At 50.9% G+C, this 14686-nt stretch overlaps 1 protein-coding gene across 6 annotated transcripts in view; it reads right to left on the reverse strand.

Annotated features, from left to right (window-relative positions):
- The window catches only part of phactr1 (phosphatase and actin regulator 1), a 164692-nt gene that overhangs the window by 58692 nt on the left and 91314 nt on the right, over positions 1–14686 (reverse strand). For 3 of the 6 annotated variants that reach the window (XM_078414211.1, XM_078414220.1, XM_078414205.1), the window contains exons 3-4: positions 8118–8198; positions 1700–1885 (exon numbers count right to left, since the gene is read on the reverse strand). In XM_078414211.1, coding sequence (XP_078270337.1) covers positions 1700–1885; positions 8118–8198 — 267 coding nt within the window. The remainder of the gene's footprint in view (positions 1–1699; positions 1886–8117; positions 8199–14686) is intronic. The other 3 variants (XM_078414238.1, XM_078414248.1, XM_078414230.1) reach the window with 1 other exon arrangement.

Genomic DNA, 14686 nt, shown 5'->3' on the forward strand with positions numbered 1-14686 from the left:
GATTTTCACAGTGGCACAGTGACATGGTGCCTCAAATCCCCAGCTCCGCAGCGGTGACAAGCGTACTTAAGGAAGAAGACAAATTTCTGTTCCGCCTCATTAAACGTCGCTCGTTAACTCAACTGTTCGCTACATTCCTCACATGCTAATAATGACCTTTGTTTAAAGCGTCTGGAATTATATTCTGAGCTCAGACTCTAAAAAGGTAATGACTGTCGGCGAGGATTAAGGACGGTTCATTGGATGTACACATGGAACACGGAAAGGAACAGCACAGGGACGTGCCCTTCGGCCCACAATGCCGTGCAGAACATGACACCGTTAAACTAATCCATATCCCTCCATCCCCGTGCCTGGATAGAGTGGATGTGGAGAGGATGTTTCCACTAGTGGGAGAGTCTAGGACCAGAGGGCACAGCCTCAGAATAAAAATACCGTGCCTTTAGAAAGCACAGGTGGCACAACACAACGGTGGAGTTACCGCCACACGGCGCCAGATATCCGGGTTCAATCCTGACCACGGGTGACAATAGACAATAGGTGCAGGAGGAGGCCATTCGGCCCTTCGAGCCATCACCGCCATTCAATGTGATCATGGCTGATCATTCTCAATCAGTACCCCGTTCCTGCCTTCTCCCCATACCCCCTGACTCTGCTATCCTTAAGAGCTCTATCTAGCTCTCTCTTGAATGCATTCAGAGAATTGGTCTCCATTGCCTTCTGAGGCAGAGAATTCCACAGATTCACAACTCTCTGACTGAAAAAGTTTTTCCTCATCTCAGTTCTAAATGGCCTACCCCTTATTCTTAAACTGTGGCCCCTGGTTCTGGACTCCCCCAACATTGGGAACATGTTTCCTGCCTCTAACGTGTCCAATCCCATAATAATCTAACACGTTTCGATAAGATCTCCTCTCATCCTTCTAAATTCCAGTGTATACAAGCCTAGTCGCTCCAGTCTTTCAACATATGACAGTCCCGCCATTCCGGGAATTAACCTAGTAAACCTACGCTGCACGCCCTCAATAGCAAGAATATCCTTCCTCAAATTTGGAGACCAAAACTGCACACAGTACTCCAGGTGCGGTCTCACCAGGGCCCTGTTCAACTGCAGAAGGACCTCTTTGCTCCTATACTCAACTCCTCTTGTTATGAAGGCCAACATTCCATTGGCTTTCATCACTGCCTGCTGTACCTGCATGCTTCCTTTCAGTGACTGATGCACTAGGACACCCAGATCTCGTTGTACGTCCCCTTTTCCTAACTTGACACCATTCAGATAATAATCTGCCTTCTTATTCTTACCACCAAAGTGGATAACCTCACACTTATCCACATTAAACTGCATCTGCCATGCATCCGCCCACTCACACAACCTATCCAAGTCACCCTGCAACCTCATAGCATCTTCCTCACAGTTCACACTGCCACCCAGCTTTGTGTCATCTGCAAATTTGCCAATGGTACTTTTAATCCCTTCATCCAAGTCATTAATGTATATTGCAAATCCTACAGAGATGTACCATGACTTCCTGACCCAATGCCCCAAACAATGTAGGCAAACATATCATACATTTTTAGTTTTGTTTAGTTTAGTTTAGAGATGCAGCGCGGTCCGCCCAGCGATCCCCACGCATTAACACTATCCTACACACACTAGGGACAATTTACACATACACAAAGCCAATTAACCTACATACCTGCACGTCTTTGGAGTCTTTGGAGCGTGGAAGGAAACCGAAGATCTCGGAGAAAACCCACGCGGTCACAAGGAGAACGAACAAACTCCGTGCAGACAGCGCCCGTAGTCGGGATGGAACCCGGGTCTCCGAAACTGCAAGCGCTGTAAGGCAGCAACTCTACCACTGTGCCTCGGTAAATTGTCCCTAGTGTGCGTAGGATAGTGTTAGTGTGCAGGGATCGCTGGTCGGCGCGGACTCGGTGGGCCGAAGGGCCTGTTTCCGCGCTGCATCTCTAAACTAAACTAAAATGAAAACTATCCTAAACACACGAGTGACTATTAACATTTATACATTTTTTACCAAAGCCATTTAACCTACAAACTTATACGCCTTTGGAATGTGGGAGGAAACCGCAGCACCCGGAGAAAACCCACGCAGGTCATGCAAGGAAGGACGTCCTTGTTATTGAGGCAGTGCAGCGTAGGTTCACCAGGTTAATCCCCGGGATGGCGGGACTGTCGTATGAGGAAAGATTGGAAAGACTGGGCTTGTATTCACTGGAGTTTAGAAGGATGAGAGGGGATCTTATAGAGACGTACAAAATTTTAAAAGGACTGGACAAGCTAGATGCAGGAAAAATGTTCCCAATGTTGGGGAGTCCAGAACCAGGGGTCACACAGTCTAGGAAGAAAGAAGAGGCAATTTTAAAGTTGAGGTGAGAAAAAACTTTTTCACCCAGAGAGTTGTGAATTTGTGGAATTCTCTGCCACAGAGGGCAGTGGAGGCCAATTCACTGGATGAATTTAAAAGAGAGTTGGATAGAGCTCTAGGGGCTAGTGGAATCAAGGGATATCAAGGGATATGGGCCTCTGGTGCTGCCTTCTCCTTTTGATAAGAAGTCCTACTAATAAAAAAAACTTTCAAAGCAGGATTCATGGAAACAGTGGACTAGCAAGAGAGAAGATTTAGTGGGATGTTGCCAGCACTCGAGGGGCCTGAGCTTAGGGTTGCCAACAGTCCCGTATTAGCCGGGACATCCCATATATTGCTTTGTCCCGTACGGGACCGCCCTTGTCCCGTATTAGGCCCGGGGCGCGCTGTAGGCCCGGATACTGTGGGCCTAGGGCTCTGTAGGCCCGGACATTCTAGGCCCAGACACTGTTGGCCCGGACACTGTAGGCACGGCCGCTGTAGGCCTGGAGGCCCAGGCGCTGCCTAACGGAGGTTACGTAGCAACCCACCTCCCGGCCCGGGCGGCCGCCATTGGTGGAGCTGGAGCACGTGGCCGCTGGCTGGGTGAGGTCACGTGGGGAGCAGGGCGGTGACGTCACCCTGTGTCCCTTATTTCGGAGTGAGAAAGTTGGCAACCCCTACCTGAGCTCAGGGCAGAGGTTGAGCAAGCTGGGACTCCATTCCTTGGAGCGCAGGAGGATGAGGGGCGACAAATAAAATCATGAGGGGAATGGTTAAGGTGAATGCACAGAGCCTTTTACACAGAGTAAAGGAACCGGAGGACATACTGTAAATTTAAGGTGAGAGGGGAAAGATTTAATAGGAACCTGAGGGGCAACCTTTTCAGGCAGAGGGTGGTGGGTGTATGGAACGAGCTGCCAGAGGAGGTAGTTGAGGCAGGGACAATACCCGTATTTAAAGAGTAGTTGGACCAGGTACACGGATAGGACAGGTTTGGATGGATATGGCCCAAACTTGGGCAGGTGATACTAATGCAGATGGGACATGTTGGTCGGAGTGGGCAAGTTGGGCTGATGGGCCTGTTTCCACGCTACCTTTTCATACCTCTAGTTTCCCTCCCCACTGACTCTCAGTCTGAAGGAGGGTCTCGACCCGAAACGTCACCGATTCCTTTTTTGTCCAGAAGTGCTGCCTGACCCGCTGAGTTACTCCAGCATTTTGTGCCTCTCTTGAGTAAGGGTGCCAACTATCTCACTCCCACATAAGGGACAAGATGACGTCACTGGCCCGCGCCCCACGTGACCTCACCCAGCCAGCGGCCACGTGCTCCCGCTCCACCAATGGGGGCCTCCCGGGCTGGGAGGCGGGTTGCTATGCAACCTCCGCTGGGCGGCGCCTGGGCCTCCGGACCAACACTGTCTGGACCTACACTGTACGGGCCTACACTCTCCGGGCCTACACTGTCCGGACCTACACTGTCTGTACCTACAGTGTCCGGGCCAACACTGTTGGGACCTACACTGTCCAGACCTACAGTGGACAGGCCTACAGTGTCCGGGCCTACAATGTCTGGGCCTACACCGTCCAGGCCTACAGTGTCCGGGCCTACAATGTCCGGGCCTACAGTGTCCAGGCCTAGAATGTCCGGGCCTACACTGTCCGGGCCTACACTGTCCGGGCCTACACTGTCCGGACCTACACTGTCTGTACCTACAGTGTCCGGGCCAACACTGTTGGGACCTACACTGTCCAGACCTACAGTGGACAGGCCTACAGTGTCCGGGCCTACAATGTCTGGGCCTACACCGTCCAGGCCTACAGTGTCCGGGCCTACAATGTCCGGGCCTACAGTGTCCGGGCCTAGAATGTCCGGGCCTACACTGTCCGGGCCTACACTGTCCGGGCCTACTCTGTCCGGAGCTACAGTGTCCGGGCATACAGTGTCCGGGCCTACAGTGTCCGGGTCTACAGTGTCCCGGCCTACAGTGTCCGGGCCTACAGTGTCCGGGCCTACGGTGTCCGTGCCTACAATGTCCGGGCCTACAGTATCCGGGCCTACAGTGTCCGGGCCTACGGTGTCCGTGCCTACAATGTCCGGGCCTACGGTGTCCGTGCCTACAATGTCCTGGCCTACAGTATCCGGGCCTACAGTGTCCGGGCCTACAGTGTCCGGGCCTCAGTGTCCGGGCCTACAGTGTCCGGGCCTACGGTGTCCGTGCCTACAATGTCCGGGCCTACAGTATCCGGGCTTACAGTATCCGGGCCTACACTGTCCGGACCTACACTGTCCGGACCTACAGTGTTTCCGGCCTACAGTGTCCGGGCCTAGAGTGTCCGGACCTAGAGTGTCCGGGCCTAGAGTGTCCGGGCCTACACTGTCCGGAACTACAGTTTCTGGGCCTACAGTGCCCCCCTGGGCCTAATACGGGACAAGGGTGGTCAAACCAATTTAGCCCAAAATACGGGATGTCCCGGCTAATACAGGACAGTTGGCAACCCTAATCTTGAGTTAAACCTAGGCCCTCTGCTTCTCGATTCCCTGACAATTTCCTGCGTTTATGTAACAGTTGAAGTGCTTTTGATGAATGCTGCATCCTTTGAAACAGTAAATATTCACTGAAAGCTCCACATCAAAGATCTCAATGTGGTGATGTGGTCGGAGCGTAGAATTTAGCTTCACAGTCATAGATAGAGTCATTAACTCGAGAAACACTGCTGTAACCGGGATTGAAATGGAAAGCAGTTTACTCATCAAATAAGTGTTGGAAAGTGAATCACTTTGGAAAGTTACTTTGTAAGAAAGTAATCAGTCCTTAGGGGGATAAAACAGATACACAGAGGCTTTGAAACTAGGGTTGCCAACTGTCCCGTATTAGCCGGGACATCCCGTTTTTTGGGCTACATTGGTTTGTCCCGTACGGGACCGCCCTTGTCCCGTATTAGGCCCGGGGGGGTGTTGTAGGCGTGGACACTGTAGGCGTGGACACTGTAGGCCCGGACGCTGTAGGCCCGGACGCTGTAAGCCTGGACACTGGAGGTCCGGACTCTGTAGGCCCGGACGCTGTAGGCCCGGACGCTGTAGGCACGGACGCTGTAGGCCTGGACGCAGTAGGCCCGAACGCTGTAGGCCTGGACATTGTAGGCCCGGACGCTGTAGGCCCAAACACCGAAGGCCCGGACGCTGTAGGCCCGGACAGTGTAGGTAGGAAAACAACTGCAGATGCTAGTTAAAATCTGCGCCCACCTTCCGGACAGTGTAGGCCCGGACAGTGTAGGCCCAGACAGTGTAGGCCCGGACAGTGTAGGCCCGGACGCTGTAGGCCCGGGCGCCGCCTAACGGAGGTTGTGTAGCAACCCGTCTCCCGGCCCGGGCGGTCGCCATTGGTGGAGCGGGAGCACGTGGCCGCTGGCTGGGTGAGGTCACGTGGGGCGCGGGGCGGTGACGTCACCTTGTCCCGTATTTGGGAGTGAGATAGTTGGCAACCCTATTTGAAACTCCATTGTGTGTGAAAACGCTTTCTAAAATGATGATGACTTTGGACCCAAGGTAGATACATTCAAGGATGTAGCAGGTTCATGTTGGTCATAGTTGTAGCATCACAGAATCACAGAGACACAGAGTCACAGAGACACAGAAACACAGGCACACAGAGACACAGAGACACAGAGACACAGAGACACAGAGTCACAGAATCACAGAGACACAGAGACACAGAGACACAGAGTCACAGAGACACAGAGTCACAGAGTCACAGAGACACAGAGACACCGAGACACAGAGTCACAGAGACACAGAGACACAGAGACACAGAGTCACAAAGACACAGAGACACAGAGACACAGAGACACAGAGACACAGAGACACAGAGACACAGAGACACAGAGACACAGAGACACAGAGACACAGAGACACAGAGTCACAGAGACACAGAGTCACAGAGACACAGAGACACAGAGACACAGAGTCACAGAGACACAGAGTCACAGAGACACAGAGACACCGAGACACAGAGTCACAGAGACACAGAGACACAGAGACACAGAGTCACAGAGACACAGAGACACAGAGACACAGAGACACAGAGACACAGAGTCACAGAGTCACAGAGACACAGAGTCACAGAGACACAGAGACACAGAGACACAGAGACACAGAGACACAGAGACACAGAGACACAGAGACACAGAGACACAGAGACACAGAGACACAGAGACACAGAGACACAGAGTGATACAGTGTGAAAACATACCTTTCGGCCCAACTTGCCCACACCGACCAACATGGCCCATCTACACTAGTCCCACCTGCCTGCGTTTGGCCCATATCCCTCCAAACCTGTCCTCTCCATGTACCTGTCTAAATGCTTCTTTAACATTGTGATACATGTTATGGCAGCGCGTTCCATATACCTATGCTCCTAGGTCCCTTTCCCCTCTCACCTTAAACCTATGTCCTCTGATTCTCGATTCCCCTACTCCAGACTGTGTTCAGTTCTGGGCACCGTTTTATAGGAAAGATGTTGTCAAACTGGAAAGGGCGCAGAGAAGATTTACTGTTGCCAGGACTAGAGGGTGTGAGCTGCATGGAGAGGTTGAGCAGGCTGGGTCTCTATTCCATGGAGCGCAGGAGGATGAGGGGTGATCTTATAGAGGTGTACAAAATCATGAGAGGAATAGATCGGGTAGATGCACAGAGTCTCTTGCCCAGAGTAGGGGAATCGAGGACCAGAGGACATGGGTTCAAGGTGAAGGGGAAACGATTTAATAGGAATCTGAGGAGTAACTTTTTCACGCAGAGGGTGGTGGGTGCATGGAACGAGCTGCCAGAGGAGGTAGTTGAGGCTGGGACTATCCCATCGTTTAAGAAACAGTTGGACAGGTACATGGATTGGACAGGTTTGGAGGGATATGGACCAAGCGCAGGCAGGTGGGACTAGTGTAGCTGGGACATTGTTGGTCGGTGTGGGCAAGTTGGGCCGAAGGGCCTGTTTCCACACTGTCACTTTATGACTCAGATCCTATTGAATCTTTCTCCTCTCACCTAAACCTAAGCCCTCCTGTTCTGTACACCTTTTGTGTAAAAAAAGTTGCCCTTCAGGTTCCCGTTAACTCTTTTCCCCCCCTTCACTTAAAACCTATGTCCTTTGGTCAATAGACAATAGGGAGAACGTGGAAACTCCACACAGACAGCGCCCAAGGTCAGGCCCGAGCCTCTGGCACTGTGGAACGGCAGCTCTACCTGCTGCACCACCGTGCCACCCAAGTAGGCTTCAGATGGAGTCCTACAGCACGGGACACAGGCCCTTCAGTCCAACGCACCCATGCCGACCAAGATGCTCCATCTAAGCTAGTCACAAATGTGCGATGTGGTAATATTTTGAGACTGTCGGACGCTGTTTCTGGAATTATAACATGGTAACAACACAGGGATATGGGCCAGACGTAGGCAGGTGGGCCTAGTGCAGATGGGGTACGTTGGTCGGCATGGGCAGGTTGGACCTAAGGGCCTGTTTCCATGCTGTAAGACTCTATGACAAGTGCTGGAGTAACTCAGCGGGTCAGGCAGCATCTGTGGAGAACGTGGATAGGTGACGTTTCACAGAGTGCTGGAGTAACTCAGCGGGTCAGGCAGCATCTGGGGGGGGGGGGATTGGCACACCACATTTCAGGTCGGGACACTTCTTCAGAGCAAGAGATATCTTGCCAGAGTTTCACTCGCCCACTTTCCGATCCAAGGACTCACCTTTTTCAAAAATCTCTTTCAGCACTCCGCGTTTAATCAGCTCCTCGCGACTCTGGCGTGTGGAGATCTTCCTTTCCAGAGCTGAAACCAAAAGAAAGAGAGAGTCAGTCATAGAGTCGCAGAGACACAGAGTCACAGAGTCACAGAGTCACAGAGACACAGAGACACAGAGACACAGAGACACCGAGACACAGAGACACAGAGACACAGAGACACCGAGACACAGAGACACAGAGACAGAGACACAGAGACACAGAGACACAGAGTCACAGAGTCACAGAGTCACAGAGACACAGAGACACAGAGACACAGAGACACAGAGACACAGTCACAGAGACAGAGACACAGAGACACAGAGACACAGAGTCACAGAGACACAGAGTCACAGACACAGAGACACAGAGACACAGAGACACAGAGACACAGAGTCACAGAGACACAGGGACACAGAGACACAGGGACACAGAGACACAGAGACACAGAGACACAGGGTCACAGAGACACAGAGTCACAGAGTCAGAGTCACAGTCAGAGACACAGAGACACAGAGACACAGAGACACAGAGACACAGAGACACAGAGACACAGAGACACAGAGACACCGAGACACAGAGACACAGAGACAGAGACACAGAGACACAGAGACACAGAGTCACAGAGTCACAGAGTCACAGAGACACAGAGACACAGAGACACAGAGACACAGAGACACAGAGACACAGAGACACAGAGACACAGAGTCACAGAGTCACAGAGACACAGAGACACAGAGACACAGAGACACCGAGACACAGAGACACAGAGACAGAGACACAGAGACACAGAGACACAGAGACACCGAGACACAGAGACACAGAGACAGAGACACAGAGACACAGAGACACAGAGTCACAGAGTCACAGAGTCACAGAGACACAGAGACACAGAGACACAGAGACACAGAGACACAGTCACAGAGACAGAGACACAGAGACACAGAGACACAGAGTCACAGAGACACAGAGTCACAGACACAGAGACACAGAGACACAGAGACACAGAGACACAGAGTCACAGAGACACAGGGACACAGAGACACAGGGACACAGAGACACAGAGACACAGAGACACAGGGTCACAGAGACACAGAGTCACAGAGTCAGAGTCACAGTCAGAGACACAGAGACACAGAGACACAGAGACACAGAGACACAGAGACACAGAGTCACAGTCACAGACACAGATACACAGAGACACAGTCACAGAGACACAGAGACACAGTCACAGAGACACAGAGACACAGAGACACAGAGACACAGAGTCACAGTCAGAGACACAGAGACACAGAGACACAGAGACACAGAGACACAGAGACACAGAGTCACAGTCACAGACACAGAGACACAGAGACACAGAGTCACAGTCACAGACACAGAGACACAGAGACACAGAGACACAGAGTCACAGAGTCACAGTCAGAGACACAGAGACACAGAGACACAGAGACACAGAGACACAGAGTCACAGAGTCACAGAGTCACAGAGTCAGAGACACAGGGACACAGAGACACAGAGACACAGAGACACAGAGTCACAGAGACACAGGGTCACAGAGACACAGAGTCACAGAGACACAGTCAGAGACACAGAGACACAGAGACACAGAGACACAGAGACACAGAGTCACAGAGTCACAGAGTCACAGTCAGAGACACAGAGACACAGAGACACAGAGACACAGAGACACAGAGTCACAGTCACAGACACAGAGACACAGAGTCACAGTCACAGACACAGAGACACAGAGTCACAGAGACACAGAGACACAGAGACACAGAGTCACAGAGACACAGAGACACAGTCACAGAGACACAGAGACACAGAGACACAGACACAGAGACACAGAGACACAGAGACACAGAGACACAGTCACAGAGACACAGAGACACAGAGACACAGAGACACAGTCACAGAGACACAGAGACACAGAGACACAGTCACAGAGACACAGAGTCACAGAGACACAGAGACACAGAGACACAGAGACACAGACACAGATACACAGAGACACAGTCACAGAGACACAGAGACACAGAGACACAGAGACACAGAGACACAGAGACACAGAGACACAGTCACAGAGACACAGAGACACAGAGACACAGACACAGATACACAGAGACACAGACACAGATACACAGATACACAGAGACACAGAGTCACAGAGACACAGTCACAGAGACACAGAGACACAGACACAGATACACAGAGACACAGTCACAGAGACACAGAGACACAGAGACACAGAGACACAGTCACAGAGACACAGAGTCACAGAGACACAGACACAGATACACAGAGACACAGTCACAGAGACACAGAGACACAGAGACACAGACACAGAGTCACAGAGACACAGAGTCTCAGGGACACAGAGACACAGAGACACAGAGTCACAGAGACACAGAGACACAGAGACACAGTCACAGAGACACAGAGACACAGAGACACAGAGTCACAGAGACACAGAGACACAGAGACACAGAGACACAGAGACACAGAGACACAGAGACACAGAGACACAGAGACACAGAGACACAGGGTCACAGAGACACAGAGTCACAGAGTCACAGAGTCACAGTCAGAGACACAGAGACACAGAGACACAGAGACACAGAGACACAGAGACACAGAGACACAGAGACACAGAGACACAGAGACACAGAGACACAGAGACACAGAGACACAGAGTCACAGAGACACAGAGACACAGAGACACAGAGACACAGAGTCACAGTCAGAGACACAGAGACACAGAGACACAGAGTCACAGAGTCACAGAGACACAGAGACACAGAGACACAGAGTCACAGAGACACAGAGACACAGAGACACAGAGTCACAGAGTCACAGAGACACAGAGTCAGAGACACAGGGACACAGAGACACAGAGACACAGAGACACAGAGACACAGAGACACAGAGTCACAGACACAGATACACAGAGACACAGAGTCACAGAGACACAGAGACACAGAGTCACAGAGACACAGTCACAGAGACACAGAGACACAGAGACATAGAGTCTCAGGGACACAGAGACACAGAGACACAGAGACACAAAGACACAGAGTCACAGAGACACAGAGTCTCAGGGACACAGAGACACAGAGACACAGAGACACAGAGTCTCAGGGACACAGAGACACAGTCACAGAGACACAGAGACACAGAGACACAGAGTCACAGAGACACAGAGTCTCAGGGACACAAAGACACAGAGTCACAGAGACACAGAGTCTCAGGGACACAGAGACACAGAGACACAAAGACACAGAGTCACAGAGACACAGAGACACAGAGTCACAGAGACACAGAGACACAGAGACACAGAGACACAGAGACACAGAGACACAGAGACACAGAGACACAGAGACACAGAGACACAGTCACAGAGACACAGAGACACAGAGACACAGAGACACAGAGACACAGACACAGAGACACAGAGACACAGAGACACAGAGACACAGTGACAGAGAGACACGGAGACACAGAGACACAGAGACACAGACACAGAGACACAGAGACACAGAGACACAGTCACAGAGACACAGAGACACAGAGACACAGAGACACATTCACAGAGTCACAGAGACACAGAGACACAGAGACACAGAGACACAGAGACACAGAGACACAGAGACACAGAGACACAGAGACACAGAGACACAGAGACACAGAGACACAGAGACACAGAGACACGGAGACACAGAGACACAGAGACACAGACACAGAGACACAGAGACACAGAGACACAGAGTCACAGGGGAATCGAGAACCAGGGGACATAGGTTTAAGATTGTGAGGGGGGGGGGAGGGAAGATTTAATGGAAATCTGAGGGAAAACGTTTGGACAAGGGCAGGACCTACACAGTGAATGGTAGGCCTCTGGGTAGTGTTGCAGAGCAGAGGGATCTAGGAGTACAGGTGCATGGTTCCTTGAAGGTCGAGTCGCAGGTAGATAAGGTGTTCAAAAAGGCTTCTGGCACTCTGGCCTTCATCAGTCAGAGTACTATAGAAGTTGGGAGGTCATGTTGCAGTTGTATAAGATGTTGGTGTGACCGCATTTAAAATATCCTGTTCAGTTCTGGGCACCATGTTAGAGGATATTGTCAAGCTTGAAAGGGTTCAGAAAAGATTTACGAGGATGTTGCCAGGACTAGAGAGTGTGAGCTACAGGGAGAGGTTGAGCAGGCTGGGTCTCTATTCCATGGAGCGCAGGAGGATGAGGGGAGATCTTATAGAGGTGTACAAAATCATGAGAGGAATAGATCAGGTAGACGCACAGGGTCTTTTGCCCAGAGTAGGGGAATCGAGGACCAGAGGACATGGGTTCAAGGTGAAGGGGAAAAGATTTAATAGGAATCCGAGGGGTAACTTTTTCACACAGAGGGTGGTGGGTGTATGGAACAAGCTGCCAGAGGAGGTAGTTGAGGCTGGGACTATCCCATCGTTTAAGAAACAGTTGGACAGGTACATGGATAGAACAGGTTTGGAGGGATATGGACCAAGCGCAGGCAGGTGGGACTGGTGTAACTGGGACATTGTTGGCCCGTGTGCGTAAGTTGGGCCGAAGGGCCTGTTTCCACACTGTATCACTCTATGACTATGAGATTAAAATCATGTATGGACAGGACACATGTATTCTGTCTCTAACCAGGGATCATGTTCATTCAGATCTTGTTTAATTCTCGGGGCGGCACTGTGGCGCAGCGGTAGAGTTGCTGCCTCACAGCGCCAGAGACCCGGGTTCCATCCCGACTACGGGCGCTGTCTGCGCGGAGTTTGTACGTTCTCCCCGTGACCTGCGTGGGTTTTCTCGGAGATCTTCTGTTTTCTCCCACACTCCAAAGACGTGCAGGATTGTAGGTATAAATGTAAATTGTCCCTAGTGTGTGTGGGATAGTGTTAATGTGCGGGGATCGCTGGTCGGCGCGGACCCGGTGGGCCGAAGGGCCTGTTTCCGCGCTGTATCTCTAAACTAAAATAAGTAAACAGTATTTTCCATATCATACCCTTATCATGTATCTGTACACTGTAAATGGCTCCATTGTAATCATGTATTGTCTGACCACTGACTGGACAGCAAGCTTTTCACTCTACCTAGGTACACGTGACAATAAACTGAACTGAGGTTTAAGGTGAAGGGGGGAAAAATTTAATAGGAACCCGAGGGGCAACTTTTTCACACAAAAAGGGTGGTGGATGTATGGAACGAGCTGACGGAGGGGGTAGTTGAGGCAGGTAAAATTGATAATAGATAGATTCTTGATCAGTGCGGGTGTCAGGGGTTATGGGGGAGAAGGCAGGAGAATGGGGTTTGGAGGGAGGGAGAGAGAGATCAGCCATGATTGAGTGGCGGAGTAGACATGATGGGGCTAATTCTGCTCCTGTCACTTATGACGTGATAATAAAGAATCATTGAACCATTGAACCATGGACAGTTCCAAAACAACACTGGTTGTCAGTGGAAGGTTGCAACTATAATGAGCAACTCGGTACAACCAAGAACTGCCTCTGACTTTCTCTGTCTCACACCAGTAGTCACACAGATCCTTTATCTATTGCCCCTCGGGTTCCTATTAAATGTATACAATAGATCCTTTATCTATTGCCCATGGAGAGAAACACAATGAATAGATCGCTTATTCTTCCAAGTTAGACAGCAACAAAGAGATATCCAAATAGACAATAGGTGCAGGAGGAGGCCATTCGGCCCTCCGAGCCAGCACCGCCATTCAATGTGATCATGGCTGATCATTCTCAATCAGTACCCCGTTCCTGCCTTCTCCCCATACCCGCTGACTCCGCTATCCTTAAGAGCTCTATCCAGCTCTCTCTTGCATGCATCCAGAGAATTGGCCTCCACTGCCTTCTGAGGCAGAGAATTCCACACCTTCACCACTCTCTGACTGAAAACGTTTTTCCTCATCTCCGTTCTACATGGCCTACCCCTTATTCTTCAACTGTGGCCCCTGGTTCTGGTCTCCCCCAACATTGGGAACATGTTACCTGCCTCTAACGTGTCCAACCCCTTAATAATCTTACATGTTTCGATAAGACCTCCTCTCATCCTTCTAAATTCCAGTGAATACAAGCCTAGTCGCTCCAGTCTTTCAACATATGACAGTCCCGTCATTCCGGGAATTAACCTAGCAAACCTACGCTGCACGCCCTCAATAGCAAGAATATCCTTCCTCAAATTTGGAGACCAAAACTGCACACAGTACTCCAGGTGTGGTCTCACTAGGGCCCTGTACAACTGCAGAAGGACCTCTTTGCTCCTATATTCAACTCCTCTTGTTATGAAGGCCAACATTCCATTGGCTTTTTTCACTGCCTGCTGTACCTGCATGCTTCCTTTCAGTGACTGATGCACTAGGACACCCAGATCTCGTTGTAAGTCCCCTTTTCCTAACTTGACACCATTCAGATAATAATCTGCCTTCCGATTCTTACCACCAAAGTGGATAACCTCACACTTATCCACATTAAACTGCATCTGCCATGCATCCGCCCACTCACAC

Source organism: Rhinoraja longicauda, chromosome 2 (genome assembly GCF_053455715.1).
Source record: "Rhinoraja longicauda isolate Sanriku21f chromosome 2, sRhiLon1.1, whole genome shotgun sequence".
NCBI lineage: Eukaryota > Metazoa > Chordata > Chondrichthyes > Rajiformes > Arhynchobatidae > Rhinoraja > Rhinoraja longicauda.